This window comes from Choristoneura fumiferana, chromosome 20 (genome assembly GCF_025370935.1).
Source record: "Choristoneura fumiferana chromosome 20, NRCan_CFum_1, whole genome shotgun sequence".
Classification (NCBI taxonomy): Eukaryota; Metazoa; Arthropoda; class Insecta; order Lepidoptera; family Tortricidae; genus Choristoneura; species Choristoneura fumiferana.
In genome coordinates, this window is record NC_133491.1 from 1088850 (window position 1) to 1112262 (window position 23413).

Consider the following 23413-nt stretch of genomic DNA (forward strand, 5'->3'; position numbering starts at 1 on the left):
AAAGAAATCGTGCTTTGCTTTTCTTACTATAGACGTATAGATTTTACCTGACAATAATAGTCTAAGTGTGGGTACTAATACCAATAGCAAATCAGCCTTGAAACCTTCGAAAGCAAACATTTTAATGCTGCTTTGACAATAATTTGTTATAGTAAACGCAACTCACACTAAAATGGTCCTTTCAAATTCAATCCAAAAATCCAACTACATACAATTTGGTATTTACTTGAAGCTAGCTCTAAAGGCAGGTTGTGGTGTGACGTTACCCCTTCCTTTAGAGGCCTGTGTGGGTCTCATGAAGCCTGACGTCCTATTAGTTGACTTTAAAGGCGGCCTGGACGTCCCGACGGAGCTACCGCTAGACGAAGACCGGGAGGCTGGCATTCTAACCACTGGTTTTGGAACTGCCTTTGGAACGGGCTTCACAGGCGCAGGAGCTCTCTTAACGGTAGCCACGGACGCAGAGCTGTTAAGAGAACTCCTGGAGCTACGCAAGGAGGCACGAGATGCCGACCTTTCAACCCTTAACGAGTTGGCTCGCTTTGGTACAGCTCGCTTAGGGTCTAAAGGAGTGCGCGGCGGCGTCTTTAACTCTTTGGTTGCTATTTTCTTAGGAGCTAGAGGAGATTTAGGTTTTAACGGAACAGGAGAGTCACATTCCACGTTGCAACCTGAAGACGCGCCTTGTGATGCGCTCTCAGAGTTCAAGCTCTGGGTTTCCTCAAATCCCTCATCGTTTAACTCGTGTTCAGATTTTACTTTAGTTATTCTCGGCGAAGTTGTTCTTTCTACTGGGATCTTATCATTCTTAGCCGTCATTGATTTTCTATAACCATTTCTGGACCACACGCCCGTTGGCGTTTCAGTTGGTGACTTAAGTTCCCTAATTGCTTTCTGGACGTCTTCTTGATTGATCGAAGTCTGTCGCCTCATTCGGGAATAAGGATGTTTAGTTTCTTTGGTCGGTGCGGGTTTCTCCGTGCTTTGGTTTTTGAGCCTATCCTGCCAGCGTTTTAACCTATTTTCTTTTTCATCCTTAATAACTTCTACGGGCTTAGCTATTTCTTTTGGAGTTTCTACTGCGTATGAGGCTTGTACGTCAAGTTTCGAAGGTCTGATGACTTGTGTTTCAGCTACGAGCTCCGTCGGGCTCTCAGATTTCTTTTCGTCTTCAGGAGAACTTGAATCTGTATTTCTTTTGTATCTCCTAGTTCTACGCGCTGCTGAGAACCTATCAAACTGTCCGTCACCTAGGATCTCTTGACACAAATCTCTCATTTCAACTGATTTATCATTGGTGTTGATTTTGCTTAGGGACGGTTGGAACTTCCTGCAGGGTTCGCGTTCTGGCGGTGGATTGAACATTTTTCTTTGGACGGGTGGCGTTTCAATATTATCTGAGTCTATCTCGACTCTGTCTTTAACGTCTTTATGGCTAGTTACCCTGATGTCAGGCAATTTCCGCTTCTCTTCTTCGGTGATAACAACGAGTGGTTGAGGCTCTATCTGCGGGCGAGAGCGCTGTCGGCGCAGACGCCGCATTTCTTCGTTTTCTTCCGTTTTACGCCACGGTACTCTGGTGTCTTTCGTTTGCGGTTGGACATCTGAAACAAATAAATATTTTTTACTAAAAATGATTTACATATGGCTAATCTTCTACAGATAATTTCGAAAGGTTTTTGAACACAGATGGCTAATATGACTATTGACACATTGCGTTTGTTTATAATTGACGATTTCCTGTTATAATCAAAATACCACAAACGGGACTTATCACGCTAAAACACAGGAGTATTATTCACCTCGATGTTTCGAGCAAATTACAGCGGCCGTGGTCACGAGTAGACTGAAGTGTGGGGTGTCAAGTCTGCCTAGCGTGTCCTGTTATAATTTGCCAAATCGTCCGGCCTCGTTGTGGTAAACCTACTAAGTTAACATTTCGTCTTCTTTAAGCTTTTGCCACACAAAAACCTTGGTCCTAAGGACCATCAATTCCACGAATGAAGCTCCTCGTTCAATGCCACTGAGGGTTACGTCTTTAGCTTTAGATTTTCTATGGTTCTCCTTATTCCTAATACAATCTCCATGCATTGCTCTCTCCAGTGCCCGTTGTAACGTTGAGGCTTCATCATCATCATCATTTCAGCCATAGGACGTCCACTGTAGGCTTGCATCCACCTGAGGCTGAGGCTTCTTATCATGCTAAAAGATATAACAGTAAAAGGAATGTTTTTTGTCCTTACCTTCGACAGCCTCAATGGCCTTGACGACGGCTGCGTCTGGCAGTACTGCTGGCCGCCACTCCGCGCGTCCTTCCGGCAGGGGATCGAGGGTTGTGCTTCGTTCGCTCTCTGCGAATGGTTATCAACGTTATTGCAAGTACGGACGTAGTTACGTGCGTCGATTAATGTTACCAAACAAATGAGGCAGGTAATTTTGTAATTGGTGGGAATACGAAATATATTTGAGAAGAATAAAAATACATTTGGTATAGGTAGTGCCACGAGAATTCAATTAAATGATTACACAGACAGCTACGAAAAATATTTATAACAAAAAATTTAACTGACTTCAAAAAACCATGAATATAATTTTCTACCAGTCTGAAGTCTGCTCAGTACGAGCCAGCAGGAGTGGACCTATAGTCATCTACCTCACCTACGCACTTTATATTGGGCTTCAATCACTCCTGCTGGCTCGTGCTGAGGCACCGACCGACTTCAGACTGGTAGAAAATTATTTTTATAGTTTTTTGTAGTCGGCTAAATTTTTTGTTATAATTTTTTTTTCACGCTTTTTAGTGTAAATAATGTAAGATACAATATTTTAATATCAACTGCTCGTCACCTTTCATGAAAGATTGCTTTTTCTGATGCAGAGCATATAAATTGCTTAGCAACTGTGTCAATATAATTAAAATTCAACCCGTGAAATACTTGTTATTGAGTAGTAACTCCAATGGTCAATTGTGGTCTTCATCATCAGATCCACTTCACCAAATGATGATTTTCAAGAGCAAATGCACGAGTTACTACCAAATATATCCAATTTACTATAGGTGTCCCTACAACATTTGAAGAGTTCCCTCGATTTCCGTAAGATCCAATCATCAGATCTTGATGAGCTTATGGCACCTAATTGAAGACATTCCTAGACGAACGCTAAAAAAAATACAACCGAATTGATAACCACCTTTTTTGAAGTCGGTTTAAAAAGGAGAATGAATGAAATCAATGAGTAAATGAATGAATGAATGAATGAAAAAGTATTTATTTTTACATAGTTTTTTTGCACATAGCCATGCAAAACTGTCTGCAGGATACAGTCTCTATAAAAATATTAAATAATGTAATGTGTAATTTATTCTAACATATTTTTTTGTAATTATTGTGTTTTTGCTATGTCAAATCCTGCTGTCATTACACGGCATGTTCTTGTGTGCGTGACCTCAACTCTGGTGGCACTACCTATACTGTCTTTTGTATGTCAAACCAAATCATTTCAGCATGGCGGGAGATTGACCACGGTTGATCATAATCATGTCTCCTAAAGTGGGAGATAACGCCCCCCTGTGGGCGCTGGGGGCCTAGATGGGGGCGGCAAGGGGCCCAGAAAAAATCTTCACCTTTGCGCCTTCATTGGGCGACACTATGTTATTGAGGTTTTTAAGGTGAAAAAATTGGGGGTCGGTACAAAATAAAGAATTTTCAAAGTGGTCATTAGACGAAATAAGTTTGGGAACCTCTGTGTTAAAGTAAGAATCAGAGAGTGGAATTTCATGGCATTTTTTGACCTGTCATAGTGACTTCTCACTTATCGACTCTATCTAAATGATGTCGATATATTAGACTTTAAATTAGATTGTCGTAAACTTATCATGTTACGAGTATGAAGAGCGTTCTTTTCCCGCATACAAATGGATATTTTGACTGTAAACGATGTAAATGAAGTACCTAGTTAAAAACCGGAAAATATGTCATCCATTTCATTTATAGCCCTCTTGTTTCTAGGAGGCCTGTGCCCAGCAGTGGTACGTATATAGACTGGGATGGATTTCTTTTATAGATGCATTAATGGAATACTTGTTAACATTACAACAGAAGAATTTCAACGTGAAATTGAAAAAAAAACTGAACTGAAATTATTAAACTAGAAAATTGTTATCCATTTATTGTTCATTGCATATTGCATTGTTATTTGACATGTGTAAATTTTTTAATTATATGAATTAATGAATATGAACATGTCTATTAATTTTCGACTGCTCGAAAGTCAATTGGAAGAGGTCGCTCTATAACCTAAAGTCGCCTATTGTTTACCTCTACTTTTAATCTTCTTTAGTACCTATATTGTCTATCGATATAATGTATGTACATCTTCAACTTCAACTTGGTTAGCGTCCATTACTGCCAATGACACCTGACAGCAGCAAAGTGTATATTGTGTCAGACCGGTTGGATAAGATGTATGTATGTACATCGAAAGTCGATAAGTGACTGTCACTATGACAAGTCAAAAAATGCCATGAAAATTCAAGTCTCTGGTAATAAGGCACTGTGAGTGCGGCGTACCGGAGTCGTTTTCCAAGGAGCGCCGGTTGGCCTGAAGGCGGCGCGCGCGCTCGCGCAGCTCGGCGTCGCGCTTCTCCTCCTGGCTGTTCGCGCGCAGCCACGACTCGATCTTCTGCCGCCATTCTCTGGAAAACGTATGAGTATGTGTGTAATAAAAGGTGTGGGAGCTTGAGTATGAGCGGGAGTATGACTAGTAAGCCTAAGCGAATCGGAATGGGAGTGGGAATAAGGATGGGAGTGGGAAAGGGAATGAGAATGGTGATGAGAGTGGGAATGGGAATGGGAATGGTTGTGGGGGTGGGGGTGGAAGTGGGATTGGGATGGGAATTGGGAGTGGGACTGGAACGGGAATAGGAACGGGATCGGGAACGGAAACAGAGACGGAAACAGGAGAGTGAATGGAGTGAAAGTGGATCGTTCCGTGATTCACAGACGGTTCTGGTGGAAAACCAGCGCTGCTGGCGTTTAACGCCTCAGCATAATGCTGAGTCAGCAACCGATTCGCTTTTGCGGCGACACACAAAATTGTGTATTATGTTACTTTTTTCATGTATTTCTTTTGGTTTATTTGTGTGTAATTGTGTCAATTTTTAGTACATTACTGTAGAGGCCAGGAAGTAGGGGGTTGCCGGCCAAGCAGATATAGATAGGAAAGGGATAGATATAGCAGAGGATAGGGATGCGAGGCCAGCAACCCCACGTTCCGGCCGAGGCTTGTATAGTGCTTTTCTCAAACATGACATTTAATAAATTAAAAAAAAAACAAAAAATCAAGTTGGCGGGACGTTAGTCTATATCTGCTCCGCATTAGCGATCCCTTCAAATAGCGAACCTACTGTGTTAAAAATAAAGTTGTGTTAAATACTTGTGATGTATACATATCATTTAATAATATTGTAAATCTGTTTAAAAAAATATATATACCTCGTTGAGTTTCTTGCCGGATTCTTCTCAGCAGAGGTTTTTCCGAACCGTGGTAGATTTTTTTTTGACGTTCATAAGTGCTTGTTATAGCTAAATTGAATAAAGATATTTGACTTTGACTTTGACTTTGACTTTGACATGACATGAAATAAATTAAAAAAAACAAGAAATCACGCTAGTCTATATCTGCTTGGCCTGGCAACCCCCTACTTCCCGGCTTCTACAGTAATGTACTATTGCGTGTCTTCCGTATTAGTGAATAAATGTCTTCTTTCTTTCTTGAATGGGAATAGAAACGGGAACGGATACAGGAACAGGACAGAGAATAGGAGTTCTGAGAATGACTTGAGTATGTCGTAATACTCCAAATCATGAGTGTTGAGTACAGTCTTACTTGGGCTTGGCGGGCGGGTCCGGCGGCGGCGTCCCGGGCGGCGCGCGCGGCGACGCGGGCCGCTCGCGCTCGGGCAGCTCCAGGCGCGCGCGCACCGCGCCGCGCCGCGACCATGAACGGTCTACGGGACAACCAATAATATTATTATGATAGTCCAAGTGTTAGTGTAGTTTGTTTGATGCCATCAGTGGCGTAGCTACCAAGGGGCTAGGCGGGGCAGTGCCCCGGGGCCCTCAAGCTCGGGGGCCTCGAAATTCTGCTTTATAGCTGATGATAAAGTTGCTTAGCATTTTTAAAGTATTTGTATATATGTATAATGATTTTACTTCAAAAAACCTTACCAGTTTTGATAGCAGTGGGCCCCATTTTTTTATTTGCCCCAGGGCCCTAGGTTACCTAGCTACGCCACTGGATGCCATACTTATCCTAAATAACATAACCCACGGAAAGCACATTAATTCTTAAATTAGGTACGTTATAGTATTCGTCATCATTATGACTCGATAAATGACGCAAAGAATAATATGCCATTGGGCATTTCTATCTACCGTTGCAGCGTTGTACCCTGAGTTTATATATCTCTCCGATTTCAATAAAATTTGGAAGGTAGACTCAGTTCATGATTCCGAGCTGGAAAAACAGGGTTTCCAGATGTGTCCCCAAAATATTGTATGGATGTGTGCGTTTTGTTACACATTTTTCTTAATAATTTTCGTATTGGTCAACGTATTGCCATACAACCTGCCCATAGCAACGACTTGGGTGATTTGTAAATATAGATTTTTAGGATTAGAGTAAGTTAGTTTTAGTTCTTTTTTATTTATTCTGCCCAATAGCAACGACTTGAGTGATTCATGTAAATTACATTTTTGAGGAGCTTTACGGTGAAGTTGAGGAAAAAGTTGCGAAGCAATTCAATTTTGAAGTTTAATCCGCACTTCCCGCGTGGGAATTATTGTTCTGATAGGCCTGTGCCCAGCAGTTATATTTGATGATGATATAAATAAATTTGTAACCAAAAAATTAAAAAATATTGAAATGTTACCGAGGCTGCCCCAGGCGCTGCGCTCGCGCAGGTCGCCGGCGGGCGAGGAGTGGCGCAGGAACTCGAGCAGGCCCTCCTCGTCGCCGCCGGGGGACGCGCGGCTGCGCCGGCGCAGGCTGCCCGTCGGCGTCACGTCTGCACACAATACTCATTAATACTAGCTTTTACGGCTTTGTTAGTGGGAACCAGGTTTAATTGAAAAGGAAAGGGAACTTCGGGGTGTCATCAAGATGTAAATTCTTTTTATGTCATCATCATCACGTCAGCTGTAGAACATCCACTTTTAAATATAAGGCCTCCCTCCTAGACCTCCAGTTGCTTTGGTTGAAAGCGGCCTGTGTCCACCGTGAACCTACGGCTTTTACCAGGACATCCGTCCATCTAGTTGGTGTATCTCTGACACTGCGCTTCCACGGTCTCCATTCAAGAACTTTTCAGCCCTAACGGCCATCTTTTGTCCGTGCTATATAGCCTCTCCGTCGCAACTTCAATGAGCTAATTCGCTTGGCTCGCCCATATGACTTGCTTGTCCAGTATGTTACAAAAATAAGCACCTTTAAGAGGCGATTGTACCATTTCATGCAAAAACCAACACACCAGCATTCATTGATAGGATTTAGTATCATAAAAGTTACCTGGTGATGGTGATGGGTCGTGGGGCTTACGGAGCGACCGTCTTCCGAGCCCATTGCGGATGTCCAGCAGCAAAGACTCCATCAGGTTCTCGCACTCGGACACTGGGGTACTGCAGACACTGCCACCTCCTGAAAACAAGAAATGGATGGATCAGCATGGTTGATGGAAAGGTTGATTTCGCAAAATCTCATTGACATTGACGCAATGGCTGGCTACTGTAGTTAGCCACTTGACAGTCCAGAGTACGCAGCAATAATGCCTTCAATTGTCCGGGTTTTTTAACGATGAACGCACTGCTCCGCGCGTCACAATTTTCTAACTAGATGGTTTTTAATAAATTTACTGTGACTTAAATTAACGTGCTTACGCGACCTTACCATAGCTAAGCTTATGCCTATGCTTGTCATGTCACAGTCTGCATGAACACGCATATTAAGCTTAGCTATCGTAAGGTATTATTTCAGTTCATTGATATGGACATGCAAAGTAACGCCTGATTCAATAAACTTGTGCGCAAAAACAAGGTTAAACTTTATGACACTAAAGTATCCACGGACGGGTTGAAGCATTTTGGTTTTGGATACCATGCTATCGCCAGAATAGCAAGTGGTTAGAGTCTGACCTGTCTTGGTGCGGGCGGCGGCGGCGTCCCTCGCGCGGCGCCGCGCCGCCGCCTGCTCCTCATGTGCTCGGCGTCGCTCATTCTCGCCCACAGCTGATCGGAACTTGGTGCAGAACGTAACGAAGATCTGAAGACAAAATAGGAATAAATTAAATATTACCACACCACAGAGCTAATAATAAGAGGAACATGAGACAATTATGGGGGAAAAAATTGATGACGGAAATGTTGTGGTGTTTTTTTTTATTCGACTGGATGGCAAACGAGCAAGTTCTCTGACAACTGACAACTCCTGATGGTAAGAGATCACCACCGTCCATAAACATCTGCAACACCAGGGGTATTTTTGATGCGTTGACAACCTAGAGGCCTAAGATGGGATACCTCAAGTGCCAGTAATTTCACCGGCTGTCTTACTCTCCACGCCGAAACACAACAGTGCAAGCACTGCTGCTTCACGGCAGGATTAGCGAGCAAGATGGTGGTAGCAATCCGGGCGGACCTTGCACTAGGTCCTACCACCTGCTGCTGCTCTAGTGTGTGATGTATTTTGGAAAATCTCAATATATCTGTGTTTTCTGTACTTCTTGCTATGTTGTTGGTGTTCAATAAAGAGTCATTGTATTGTATTGTGATTGAGGTAGTAGCCAGCTATTTTACTGGCCACATATCTATAGCTATAATTCTAATGAACTTATTAGAATACTTATTAAACCATACCTTGAAACATTCCTCTAGTTTGAAAGACACCGGGTCTTCGCAGAAGAATTCCGCTAGCTGCTTCCTAATGCTTTCTACTTCTTCCATATCTTTCTGCAAAGCAGACACCTCTCTTTCAGCAACCTGTAAGAACAAATTACGAATCAGTTATTTGCCTGTCCGGAGGGAAATTGGGATATTTAACGTAAGTATAAGTTTTTTTACACTGACGGGTTTAGAATGCATTTCATTACCGTTCATTCATTCATTAGGTACCTATCTGCTGTCTGGCTTTGCTGTTCCAAGGGAAACTCTTCGGGAATCGGAATAAAAGTTAAGCTTCGCCCTTTTCTCTGTAAAAGTTTATAAGCATGCCAAGTTTCGATAAGGTTTGTTGAAACGTTGAGGCTTCCAGTGGGAATAAATAGAAAAAAAAAATGTGTACCCAAAAACTGCCAATGCTTTTATTTTTGTTAGACTAACTCTTCTATTGCTATCAAACCTGCAAGAAATCGCCCATCTGCTCCCTAATATCCTGCTGGCTGGTCATCTGTATCTCCTTCTTCAGCAGCCCAACCCTGACGTCGAGGGTTTTGATCTCGTTATGGAGTTGTTCCACGCTGGCCTTCGCAGCTTCTTCCAGCACGCGCGTGTCATCAGCAAAGTGAATCAGCTCTTTGTTCTTGCGTTCTGCTTGCTGTGGGGTTGAAATAACACCTTGATTGAATCTTTTTTAACTTTGTAGTGTATATTTGAGTTTTAATTACTTAAATTTGCCTAACGTATATTCATTAACATCATCATAATCATAATCATCATTCATAGCCACACACACACACACACACAAACACACCTCTGGCACATTGCCAGGATGAACCACGATCGTTGGGCGAGGCGAACACTGGAGTGGAGACCTCGTGGAAACACTCGCAGTAGAGGGCGACCACCAATGAGGTGGAAGGATGATATCTGCCGACAGGCGGGTGGAGGATGGATGCATATGGCTGTCGATTGCCAAGCGTGGAGAAATGGAGAGGAGGCCTATGTCCGAAGACGGATGAACTAAGGGCTGCTATGGATGGATGGATGGAATCAACATCATCTTTATCATTATAGTCCTCACAACTATCATCATTATCAACGCCATCACCAACACCATAAGCGATATCATCACACTTACCAGAGCGACATAATGCATGAGATTCATTCCAGGTTTATTGGCGCGGATGTCAGGCAACTTCTGAAGCGAAGACAACTTGACGCCCGCGGCTCCGCCTGCATACCCACCCGCGTTTAAGAAATTGCCCGCTATCAGAGTTATGTATAACACCTCCTGCAAAAACATGGTCAAAGAGGTCATCATTCATACTGGTTCGAAAGTAGTTTTTGATTTAATAAAAAATAAAAGGCGAGCAAAGAGAAATTTGGTATTTAGTGGAAAAATCATTCCGTCATAGATACTTATGGGGATTGCAATTGCGATGTCAAGCTAGAAGACTAGAGTTGAAGGCAGACAGTGAGACAGTAGTTAAAAGTACGCTTATCAGAATTGTGGCTATACAGAGATATCCAAAATGCATCAATGAAATCACTAGACGTTGACATTACATTGTCAGATTACAAGGGAAACAGAGTAATATGAGGATTTCAACTAATTCAATAGCTATAAGAGTGCCGTCGGACTAAGTATTAGTTGTATAGTACAAACATACGCAGGAACACAACAAATGTCATGTCTTTGTTGGGAGCGTGGACTGTAGATTGCTGGCTGGTCGTCTTAAGAAAATCTGCTGTTCACTGAGATTACTTTAATAATAGCAAACACCAACACTTTGAGAGAGTTAGTTTTGTGCGATCTCCACAGGATCGGAAGCGAAAGTGGCAGTGAAAAATATTCTGACCAACCAAAATTATAAAACTAGGGTAGCCAGCAACAGTCCTTTCCCATAAATCTATACCTGTAAAGCTCTAGAAGACATCAGATCATCTCCAGCAACCAAGATGGCGTTGATGGCGCTCTCCAAGTAGCCAGCCGTCGACGCCCATTCTTCCTTCAAGAGCATGCACTCTATGCGCAGCTTGTAGCTGGAATACAAAAATACAGATTTAAAATACATGACATATTCGACTCTTATAAACCCCCTTGCAAAAAAAGCGGGCACCTATGGTTTTTCAGATTTTTAGGCATTGAAGCTTAGAAAGTGAGCTTTCATGCACATAAAATACAAAACCATAGGTGCCTGCTTTTTTTTGCAAGGGGGTTTAATAATAAAAAAAATACCCTTTGTCTACCCAAGGAGTAGTGAGAAAGTAATTTGAATACGAATTTGAATGATACTTTTGCAACGTTGGGCCTGTAAACAGCGTTTCCGAATTACCTCAGAGGTAACTTTTGATGTAGATAAACGAAACGAAAATAAGTACCGATGATTGATGTTTATCTAATAAATTTGATCTTATTTATTGCGACTTGTCCTTTTGTTGTGCTAATAGTCGTTAAAAGGATGACTCGAGCGGAGAAAATTATTATGACTATATTTATTATATTTACTATATTATTATGCGATTATGACTATATTTTTGGATCATAACTGACTATTTTGCTTTGCTCTACTTAATTAGTACTACCCTGATCAAGCTTCCATTCATACACTCAAAGTTCATATTCTGAAAGTAGAGCTATTTCCTCTTCTACATTATCTCTTTTTTAACCGACTTCAAAAAAGGAGGAGGTTATTGTATACTACCTGTTTTTCCAACATCAGTATCACTTTTTGGAAAGAGCAGGACACTAGGCAGAAAGCTACTGAATATTTACTTTGGTAGTTGTATGAGCTGCAGAAGAAACTTCTCGGCGTTTCCCAGCTTGCTCATGTCTCCGTTGAAGGCTTTGAGCATCTCGCACTCGTCGATTTCAGGCAGGATCTTGAGGAGTCCCCGCAGCTTCTCCGCGCCGATATCGTCATGGGAACCCTCGCGGATCAGCTGGATTATATCTTCGTTTGAGCTGGAAGTTAGATGTTAAATGCATGAGTCGACACCGTGCGAGATTGCTAAATCTATCTAACATTTTCTTACTCTTCCACCCATAAGTATGTGGACGAATTTTAAAGAAATTTGGTATGCAGACAGCTGTGTAGGCTGTGTATATGTGTAGGCAACGATGATGATGATTAAGTACTCCAGAAACATTTTGATGATTTTGATTTAATTGCCACATTAAATCAATAATAGGTAAAACATATAAGTACACTGTCCCATTACATTACACTTGGTAGTAGACCGAGTAAATAAAAATGAGAAGTACTACATTGACCGGTCCTGAGATAAATGTCAACAAACAACATTTTCATAACAGGTTACATATTTTTTATCCTTGAAGGCTAACAGTAATAGGTAACAGTTGATTTGAGTAGTTAGTAACGGTATTTTTTTTTACCTTCGGAACTGTTTCAAGAAGATGTTGACATTCAAGCTCCGCTTTCCGTCCAGGAGTGTGATCTCCGAGGACTCCTTCCGTGGTTTCCTCTCCCCTGAGCTGTCACAGATGGGGCTGCGACCAAGGCGAGGTGATGAGCCCGCTGATCCGGTTGGCTGAAACTGAGAGTGATACACAATTTACGTAATGTACGCAAAGAATCATATGCAACTTTTTTGACAAGAGTCGATACGCATCTTTCGTTTTCCATCCCATACTCCAGGGATGAATGGTCACAAAATTTCTAATGTAAATAGATACGGAAAGAAGAATACAACGGAACGGATGCGTTCGTTTCTTTATTATGAGATGCAGGCAAACGACAAGCGGGTTATCTGATGGGAAATGATCACCACCGCCCATGAGCCAACAACTCAAGGAGCATCATTGATCTCTTGCCAGCCCTTAATGGAACTATAAAACTTTTTCTTGAAAGCTCCGATTTCATAATTCTCTGGATTCACAGCTGACGTCGTTAATTAATTTAAACTGGTAAGATTTTGCCTAATTTCGACCATCTCAATTATAATAGAAAACTATTGTCCACCAAGAAAAGATGACATTTTCAGTGGCAGGTTGCTGAGCTGGTGAAATAAAGAAGTAATATTCTTGCAATAAAATTTAAGATAACTAATGGAATCACTTTGTTTACCTGTTGGCAGAAGAGCCCCTCAATCTCGCCCCAGTCGAGTTCCGTTTTTGGTGAGTGTTTGTGGCTTGAAGCAACCAAGGACCAGATGTTGTTCTGGCCAATCACCTAAAAATAACGTTTCTTTGAAGACTTATTTATGAAAAATAACAAAGTAAAGATCAGCAGGTACCTAACAATATGTGCGTGAATTGGTTGAGTTCGCTCAAAGTATTCGATTTTTACTTCCGTCTATTTAAGAATAGTCCAATCTGAATGCAACTGGACAACTCCAATCGATACAAGCTTTAGTTAGTACAGTCTAGTCGTTTCTGTACTGTATGTTTTTTTATAATATTTTTCTACGTCAGCTCAAGAGACTACTGTACTGTCACCCACGCAGAGTTTACCATGGTAAAACTTGTTAAGGCACTTCATTTGGTCGGTATTTGGGCTCCACAGAAAACCAGCATTGCTGCACATAATGTGTAGCAGCACATACCGAGTGAAGGCCCTTTTGTGTGTCCTTTCGTTCACTTAATTTAGTATTACTGTTAGTTTTAATTCTTTCTTTAATATATTTTTCTTGTGATCTCTTTGCTGTGATTTGATAACATCCCTTGGCCAATTTTTACACATTAGTAGAGTATTATTATAACAGATTTTAACAGATTCACAGCTCCGATGCAATGTGCTAAAACGCAACGTCATTGCCATGAGGCACTTGTGGCACATAGACATACGAGTATTATCAGTGATATGAGGCACATGTCCGTCATCAAACAATGAACCTGTTAAGAAACCTGTCTGTCTCTTGGACAACGGAAAAAGTTGATTACCCCTCTACTTACTTTATTATTAGGTATCTTATTCCAATTGATTGTCTTCATCTTGGTCTTCGGTATGGGTGTCTCCTGCTGCGGAAGCTTCACGTCGAATACTGGAGCTGGTGGTATAGGGAGTGAGGGGGCTGAGAGGTTCGGTGGGGCCGGAGGGGGTGGAGGTCCGCAAGGAGGCGGTGGGATACAGGGCGGAGGAGGAATCATCGGAGGCGGTGGTGGACCTGTCGACAAAAATAATGTAAGAACCATTTTGGTTGAATAATTGATTTTTGGTGGCGTTCAGTAAAGTGTGTACCTAACATTTAATGATTATCAAAAATCTAAACATAAACCAGGAACACGTAGGTACGAAATCTAAGTATGTCAACGGAAACAAAAGATACAGTAATTAAAAAAGATGTTTATTACGAATTGTCCTAGTCAGGAACCTATAAGGAATTTTTAGTATTCCTAGAAACTTGAAATTTCATATGAAAGTAGCTCTCATATCACAATCAATTAGAAAATAATGAAAATCTTAATTATTTGTATCTGTCTGTCCAAGTCAGTAACAATCTTTTAATACCTTACCATTTTGCTTACTTGTGCAAAAACTGTCAGTGCGCGAGTCCGATTCGCACTTGCCCGGTCTTTAAACGTTGAAATACTTTGGTTAAACTACTTAGGTGTACAAACCTGGTGGCGGCATAGGCGCAGGCGGTGGTGGCGGTGACAACGCTCGTTGCAAGCTCTGCTTCCGACCCGCATTGGAAATGTCACGGTGCTGACAAGTGCAGCCCATCTTTGCCTGAGAACACAACATTAATATTTTTTCATCACACTTGCTCGTAAACAGTGTCAAAACATGAAGGCTACCTTGATTGCAACCCCCCAAATAAAACCCTCGACCTTAATGTGCTTGTCATGAAACCCGTGGTCGGTAAATGAGTCATTGCGCGTACTAATTTTGTTGTCATGAAGCCCAAGGTCGGTAAATGAGTCAGTGCCCGTACTGATGGCGCTGAGCGCGCTGCTGCGCATGGCGTAGCAGCAGGACCACATGCACACGCGGCTCAGGCACATGCTGAGGTAGGGGGAGGGCGGCGCTGCCAAGAGCGCAGCCTAAGGTATCGCCAATATTTGGAACAATTATATTTTTTCTTTTAGAAATATAAATTTTACTCGCAAATGTGATGAAAAACATTGTATGTCGCACGGGCGGTACTAGAATTACGAACATCGACTCATTAAAGCCCTCAGTCTTCGACTTCGGGCTTCTAATAGACTCTCGTTCGTAATTCCTTATTTACCGCCCTTAAGACACAATGTACTATTATTACTCAAAAAAATATGTAAGTACGTCTTTGTCTGAGAACACAACATAAATATTTCGTTTGTCAGAAAAATATGTAGGTATAACGCAGAACATTAGGTTTTAGGACTTACACCCTGCTTCCTGCTTAGGTTTTAGCGCGAATCGTGACACCTTTGACACGATTCGCGCGATTTGTCATACGCAGGGCCGGATTTAGGGGAGGGTAACTGGGGCTATAGCCCCGGGGCCTCCACAAAGAGGGCCGCCACAATAGAGACTTCGGGGTTTTTTTTTTTAAATTCCGACGAGTAAATACTAGTAATCAAACAACTATTCACCGCCGGTCCGCGGACCGGGAGACGAGCTGTCGGTAGGCCTCCAACAAGATGGAGCGACGACTTGGTTAAGATCGCGGGATCGCGGTGGATGCGGAAAGCACAAGACCGGTCTGAGTGGAGAGCCTTGGGGGAGGCCTATGTCCAGCAGTGGACGTCTTTCGGCTGACATGATGATGATGAAACAACTATTCATCTATATTTGTTCACTTCAATCAGGAAATCAGTAAAATATCAAAATCTCAAATTTCCCTCATAATATTTGGAAAATATTATAGTTTGGGTGGCGAGGGGAGGGGAGAGGGCACTCCTTTGTCGCCCTAAGGCCTCCGGACCTTTAAATCCGGCCGTGATCACACGTTAAGCTGAAGACGAATGCCAATCAAGAACTGCTGACTGACCTGCACACTAGGAGCTCTCAGCAGCTTGGCAGCATCCTCCCTAGTTTCTAAAAGCGTTGCTCTGTGGACCAGAGTTTCGGCAGTGTCCCACACGATGTCGCTCACTGGCTCCTTGGGGTCTATTCGGAGCAAATGCTGCAGGATGCTGAGGAATGGGATCTCTTGAGGAGTGTCAGCCACCTGAAAAGGTTAGCAGTCAAATTAGTCTACATCCAGCCACTGCTAGGTAAATGTTTTGCAAAGGTTGTGTCACTTAATAAGACTGTTCTGACTCTAAAACTCGATAGGTTTCAAAAGCATGGGGGTTTGGGGGTACACTTTATCAGTCATCAAGTCTTAGACAGAAACGAAATTAGAGTAAGTAGACTCTAGAGTTGTCTAACGTCTAGCTTGGTGAACGTCTGTGTTGTCATGACGATGAGCATTGATTGAGTTCGGAACGTGTCAGCGTAATGTGATGTTGGTGATGCTTGGATTTCGTATAGTGTGAAGGCGGAGGAGCTGCATGAACGAAATATATATATATATATATATATGTCCATGCAACATAATAATATATATATATATATATATATATAAATATATAAATATATATATATATATATGATAAACAAACTATTTGTTCATAGGTAATTTATATGAACTCGACCACTGCAAAGTAACTAACGTCCGATTCAATAAATTGTATATTCATATTGGAAAGTTCTTCCATTCAGTACTTGGCGACAGTTGAATTCCCTAATCTTACTCTCTAAGTTCTCTACCTGCTTAAGAATAGCGTAGAAGACATCCAAATGTGAGTTGAGATTGATCCCACCAGGGCCTTGAGCCTCGTCGCTCTCTCGCTGTTCGTCGAAGACGTCCAGCTGGACGCTGAGGTCAGGGTGGCTGGTCGCTTCATGTCTGGAAATCAACATTTTTGTCATCAAGTAAATAAATAAATAGTTCTTAAACTACATGTTCAAATTGAATGTTATTGATATGATAATATGTAAGTAAATCCCATAGCACATAATTACAGGAGGTTGAAAATAGACAGATAATGGCTTTCGAGAAAAGTATGGTACGACCGTGCCTTTGTTTTGCTCGACTTGGTGGGGGCACGGTATCCAAATCTAATCAAGAACAATCTTCGTCTTTGATACAAGGAAGGAAAAACCCGGAGCTTTACACTCGTAAACCACTAAGTCGTAAACAAATTCCCATGGTAATTCCCAAAGATTACATCATGAATGTTGCTTAAAAAGCAACCGCGTCAAATTTCACGTCTCTAACACTAGCGGTTGAAGTTTTGAGATTTACCGAATTCTGTGGGAATATCGAAATACATGCCTCTGTGTAATTCCAGGTAATCAGTTATCTACATACCAGCCCTTAAATCGCAAATGAGTAACAAACGCACAGTGAACTGAAATAGTTTCTTTACTCACCCGCGACCTTATGATAGCTTAGTTTATGCAAGATATGCGTGTTCCTGCAGTTCCTCCACCTCCACTGTAAGAACACACACAAATCACACAACTCAGACTAGATGTTAGTGTAACAACTGGTAGCATGGTGTACGGTTGTGTTGCTCTGAAGATGAGTTCTGGTTGAGTTCGAAACGCGTCAGTGTAGTGTGGGGGTGGTGATAGGTGGGTTTGTGTGATTTGTGTGTATTCTTATTGCATGAACACGCATATCTTGCATAAACTTAGCTATATCTTAAAGGTCGCGGGTGAGCAAAGATTTTTTTTTAGTTCATTGATATGGACCTCTGCAAAGTAACGCCTGATTCAATAAACAAACGCACACACTTATTCACACACTTTGACATTTATAATTATGAATTCGTTTAACGCTAACCTGAGGGAATACAATTAATCTGGATATTTAACTATGGCCTCAAAATATCTTCATACCAAATTTCATCTAATTCCGTTTAGCGGTTTAGACGTATAAAGGAAACAAATAGACGAACAGATAGAGTTTCTTTCGCATTCATGTATTAAGTTTGGATAATATAACAACGTTCGGTGTTAGTACAGTCCAACAAATTTAATCATGACCCAGGGAACCTTTGTGCTACTAATGTCAGGCTGACATCTCTTACTTGTGTCAAGGAAATCATAGTGAAATTCATTATTAAAAGGTTCCACCCTGGTTCATAATTCAATTTGTTCGACTGCACCCTTTGTGGAACAAAGTCAAAATACCTTTATTCAATTTTGGTTACAACAAACACTTATGCGTTTGACTTTTGCGGGGACGCACAAAATCGTGTACAAATCGTGTGTATGTTTACATTTTTGTATTTCTTTTTTGTTTTATTTGTGTTTGCTGTTAATTGTTGTTTTGTTTTTATTTTGTTGTATTTGTGTCTTTGTGAATATAAAAAAAAGGTCTTCTTTCTTTCTTTCTTTTCTTTCTTTTATGAATGCCACCGCGGTCGATAGTAGATACTAAGATGGGAATAGTGCCTAGTCAAAATTCATACTAGCGGATTTAAGAGATTGCCTCAATTGACACTTTACAGTTTTGACGAACAGTTAACCTGACAGGCAAAAAAAACTTTTTGAGATTCACCGCCAAATCTTCGATCAGGAAAATCCGTCTGATTTATTTATCTTTATCTAATCAAAATCAGATTGTTCGACTAATGGGCGATGATCGAACGTCTGCCAAACATGATCGTTATTTCATTAATCTTTTTTCTTAATTCCAACTCCAACAAGGTTGAAGAGATATAATTTCACAAAGTACAATCAACTTCAAAGATACAGCTAAAGCTACGTTTCAACCAGAGATGTGCGAGGGTGTGCTGCTTGGATTTTTTCATGAATCAATTAGAAACACTTCATTTACCTATCCCCACACAGCACATCTGTCATGAGAGTAGGCTTTACGCTCATGTGGTTTAAAATAAGGTGCATGTATGACAGGCTTTACATCGGCACTTGATTAAAAATGACTTGTCGAGACGTTGGTGTTTCATTCAACAACCATCTAATAAATGCTAATGCACTATTACACGGCGCTGCGGACAGAGTAGTGAAACAACCAAGTTGGCTAAAGGGTCATGTCTTATATTAAGTTTATTGTAAGAAAGGGAGAAGTCATGAGAGCAGGCTTTACTCTGATGTGGTTTAATATAAGGTGCATGTACGACAGGCTTTACATCGGCACTTTATTAAAGATGACTTGTTAAGACGTTGGTGTTTCATTCAACAATATCTAATAAATGCTAATGCACTTATTACAACATCTCTGGTGGAAACAGCGGAGCGGAGCGAGGCGAGGTAAATGAAGCGTTTCTATTGGCTCATGAAAAACACATTCCACGCAACATATCCTTGCACATCTCTGATGGAAAGGGAGCCTAAACTTACAAAAATATATATGCGCAACCTTATCGTTAAGTGAATAAAATCAAGTACATATTTTTCTAACTTTGACCGTATCGATCTCTTTATAGTTGACTGTACCTCATCCAATTTATTTTGTCGCCGAATTTGGACTGGTTTGATTATAGAGGTAATAAAATCTTTTATGGATTATAAATAAAGTAAAAAAGTTTAGGATCCGAATTAGGATCAGCCAATGAACTGTTTAGCATATAAATACCTACTCGTATTACAACAGATTGGCGGTATACAGATGCCTTATGTTTTCCGTTTCTTAATGTAACTATTTTTTATCTTCGTTTAACTTATGGTTTTTTTTCAAGTAGGTAAGTATTAGCAGAGCATATTGTTATCGGCTGTAAATAGTTTTCATATATTTTTTTTTCTTTCTTTTCTTTCCTTAATTGTACCAGGAACTCTGAAGAACCACTTACAAACTGTATATTCTTTAGTTATAACATCTAAGACCGTTTTACAGGAAAGGAAATCTACATTTAGTCGTTCAACCTGGTTTACGCTTGGCAATTCTTCTTTAGATACTACTAAACTGAACTCGACACTGTTGTAGTTTTAGTTTTTCTATTAATGTCAATTTGAAAATTTTCGTACATAGAACGATCAGCTGTTTATTGTTCAAAGTCATTTTATTAATTAGCAAAGAAAACACCTAACCTTATTGTTCCTTCGATTTTTCAACAGACACTAAGTACTCCAGATTTTTTGTCTGTAAGTGCCAATAAATCGTCCACGTAACAACCATCAAACTAAGCTTCTGTCTACAATCAGATCAGCGACAATCTAACGTGTCATTCAATTGAGTTACCTGTAATTTATCAGCGCTGTCGCATGATCGAAGTTTTTGCCGTCGTCTGCGCAAAAAGATTTTATTGGTTTCCACGCTCCATTGAGCTTGGTTCTACACCATGGTAAAAAGTAAGGCACTTGTCCTACCGTCAGCGAGAACGTTATCGACTATAATAATATTCTCGCTCAAGAAACGAAAAAAGTGTGCTAAGAACCCTCTCACTCTACATTAGTTTGTCGCAGCGACAAGAGCTAATATACTTAAAACTCGCTCAGCGATGCTCGCTTAACAGTCACGCCGATAGAACAAACAGCGGTTATTTTACTCTACAGTGCGAGTAATCGCCCGTCGCACTCATACTCGCTCATAGCTCAGCGACAAAACTACACACACTCGCTTCTCGTTGCTCGCCAACTTGTATCTAGTTTGTAGCTCTATTCGCTACTCGTTTATCGTCGGCAGTGAGACAAGTGCCTAAAAATGTATCTACGTTGTAGATGTTGACAGCCTTGATGTTAATTAATTTAATGGAGCGATTGTTTACCTTAGGTTGTTCAATGTGGGCAGCAGACCTAAACCTGTAAGAAAAAAGTAATTATTTAAACACATTGTCTACTTTATTGTCATTTAAGTAGATACAGAAGGAATACTAACATACAGATACAACAAATCGTTAACCAGAGTGGAAGCTTGTCGCTGCAAATGTTGAAATTTTATTGATCTGCCAATTGAATTAAGTACCTAATCTTGAAATTAATTGTAAAAAAAGTTCCACCCATGTACGCGATTCAGTTCCCTCGTTCGTACATTCGGTCATACAGGCGACGGCATTAATATCAATAAAACTATAGCGTCAAATATACGTATACCTCGACCTCATGGTCAGTGGCATAAAAGTTACAGGTGTAAAGTTGTTTTGACATCGTGGATTATAAATATTAATGACCTAGATTGTTACGAGTACATGTATCATGCTCACTAGCTCTTTCCGACATCTTTCTGCCATTCCGTTGATCCGTGGATCATACCCTCTCGACCAAACTCACCAATGAACTCGTTCCGCACTCGGGTGCGTTCAGGTAGTCTCGGAGCGCTAATGATCAAGCAATTGACGAACGCCACCAGCGCCGTCTTGTAGTCCGTAGTGGTGGCATTCTTCAGCTCTTCGACGACCACGCTGAGGCGGTAACGCTCGTTCTTTAAAGTCTGCAAAAAATCAAACATATTTCAAATATTATGGTCCTTGCTCTAGACCGTGCAAGCGAATCTAATGATGACATGACAATGACTTAAACGTGAAATTTCTGAAAAACGGCGACTCAGGATTGGACACGAGATAAGTCGCAAGAAAATGAAAATTAGCGAAGTCTACTGACTAAACTTGGACTTCTGACTGGTAGAAAATTAATTTCATGGTTTTTTGTAGTCGGTTCAATTTTTTGTTATAACTTTTTTATCTAGCCAAATATCAGTTGTAAGTATAGTAACCGAGTTAGAGTTCTGAAGTTTGATTACTCTACCTTATATCTGTCGAGAGTGTCCACTGCTCTGGCATACCCGTCAGCATTGTAGACACAAAGCGCCGACAGCAACTCGAACACCTGGTTAAATAACATTATAAAGTTAAAATACAAGACTACTCTCCTTTTAAGATATACCTCATTGTGGAACTTTAATATAAGCTTTTTGGAGGCAAAACAGCTCTTCCGCCAGCTATCTTCTCGGCTGGTAGATACCTCAAGGGATCGGCGGGCTGGTGCTTACCTTGCACAACGCATCAGCCTAGCTATCCAGAGAGGTAATGCTGCCAGCCTCCTAGGAACGGCCCCCAAAGCAGCAGCCTTGAAGACATTTTCTATTTAGTATAAGTTTTGTAAATAGTAAGTAGATGTAAGCCGTGGTGGCCTGTAAGCCGTGGTGGCCTAGTGGTTTGACCTGTTGTATAATCTATGGTTCCGAATTTGATTGACTCTCTCTGATCTATGATTATGGGCGGAGCGGTGAACATTATGAGTCTTGGATTAGGATCTGTCTCTGTAGACTTACGACTAATAAAAATTAAATATAAAATAAAGTCTTATTAATACATGGTTCAGAAGTTGGGATCGCATGGTGAAAAAGCGAAATGTTATTTATAATCGCTTTATGTTTAACTCTCGAATACAGAAGGAAAATGAGCGGTTTGACAGCTTTTTATTGGACCTTCAGAAGCTAATAAGCACTTGTGAATACAAGGAATTTGAACAGCACCTTCTTCGAGATAGGATAGTAGTAGGCATCATGGACAGCAACCTAAAAAAAGAACTGTTGAAGGCTGAAAAGTTAGACCTGACACTAGCTATTGATATGTGCAGATCGGCAGAAGCTACTTCTGATCAGCTACTTGTTTTGCAAAGTCAAGAGAAAGAAATTAATAAGGTGTCAACATCAAAGGGAAAGAATGTTTGTAAGTTTTGTGGAGAATCTCACATTTTCAGTAAAAAATTGTGCCCGGCTTATGGAAAACAATGCCAAAATTGTGGTGCATATAATCACAATAAAAAAGTATGCAAGAAAAAGAGTAAGAAATATATTAAAGAAGTCGAAGATAGTTTCTCATCAGATGAAGAAGAGTTACACATTGGGAAAGTGGTACGAAGCAAGAGATCCGGTTCGGTGCATGGTGAAATGCATGTAGAGGTAAATAATATGCTGAAACCTTACCTTTTTCAACTAGACACTGGAGCGCAGATGTGTTTAATAGGCTATGAAGCATGTAAGAAAATTCTTGAAACTAAAAACCTCAGATGTTCCTTTCTAAATCAAGACTTAGCACAATAGGTGGACACTCTTTAAAAGTAATGGGTGACATTTATCTCTTGTGTGTGATTAATAATCAAAGATATAAGATAAGATTCTCTGTGGTTGATTTCGACCATGGACCACTTTTATCTGAAAAAGCATGTTACAAGTTAGGCTTCATCAAATATTGCAAAGGCCTGTCCCAAATTCCCATGAAAAAATAGACAGAAGGGAAGCAGAAAATATAATAAAAAAATATGAAAAGGTATTTCAAGGTTATGGTAAATTTTCAGGTGATGCCACTATAGAAATTGATAAAACTGTACCGCCTTCCATCCAAGCTGCTCGTCGTGTCCCCATGGCATTGCGAGAGGTCTTAAAAGATGAATTGCTGAGATTGGAGAAAGAAGATATTATCACCCAGGAAACAGAACACACAGCATGGGTAAATAATATTTTAGTTGTCAAAAGAGATAATAAATTCAGAATATGCCTGGATCCTATTCCACTGAATAAAGCAATAAAACGTCCCAATTATCAATTCACAACATTGGATGAAATTTTACCAGAACTGG

General features: G+C 40.7%; 1 protein-coding gene across 3 annotated transcripts in view; it reads right to left on the bottom strand.

Moving 5' to 3' along the window:
* The window catches only part of form3 (FH2 domain-containing protein formin 3), a 124579-nt gene continuing 101166 nt past the window's right edge, over positions 1-23413 (bottom strand). For all 3 annotated transcript variants that reach the window (XM_074103487.1, XM_074103486.1, XM_074103485.1), the window contains 21 exons: positions 21578-21658; positions 21104-21263; positions 20602-20635; positions 16634-16772; positions 15870-16049; positions 14515-14626; positions 13849-14060; positions 13022-13126; positions 12331-12491; positions 11710-11898; positions 10850-10976; positions 10072-10224; positions 9394-9588; positions 8913-9035; positions 8193-8319; positions 7570-7698; positions 6935-7069; positions 5890-6010; positions 4572-4696; positions 2244-2351; positions 1-1604 (listed from right to left, as the gene is read on the bottom strand). In XM_074103487.1, coding sequence (XP_073959588.1) covers positions 223-1604; positions 2244-2351; positions 4572-4696; positions 5890-6010; positions 6935-7069; positions 7570-7698; positions 8193-8319; positions 8913-9035; positions 9394-9588; positions 10072-10224; positions 10850-10976; positions 11710-11898; positions 12331-12491; positions 13022-13126; positions 13849-14060; positions 14515-14626; positions 15870-16049; positions 16634-16772; positions 20602-20635; positions 21104-21263; positions 21578-21658 — 4098 coding nt within the window. In that variant the 3' untranslated portion in view covers positions 1-222. The remainder of the gene's footprint in view (positions 1605-2243; positions 2352-4571; positions 4697-5889; positions 6011-6934; positions 7070-7569; positions 7699-8192; positions 8320-8912; positions 9036-9393; positions 9589-10071; positions 10225-10849; positions 10977-11709; positions 11899-12330; positions 12492-13021; positions 13127-13848; positions 14061-14514; positions 14627-15869; positions 16050-16633; positions 16773-20601; positions 20636-21103; positions 21264-21577; positions 21659-23413) is intronic.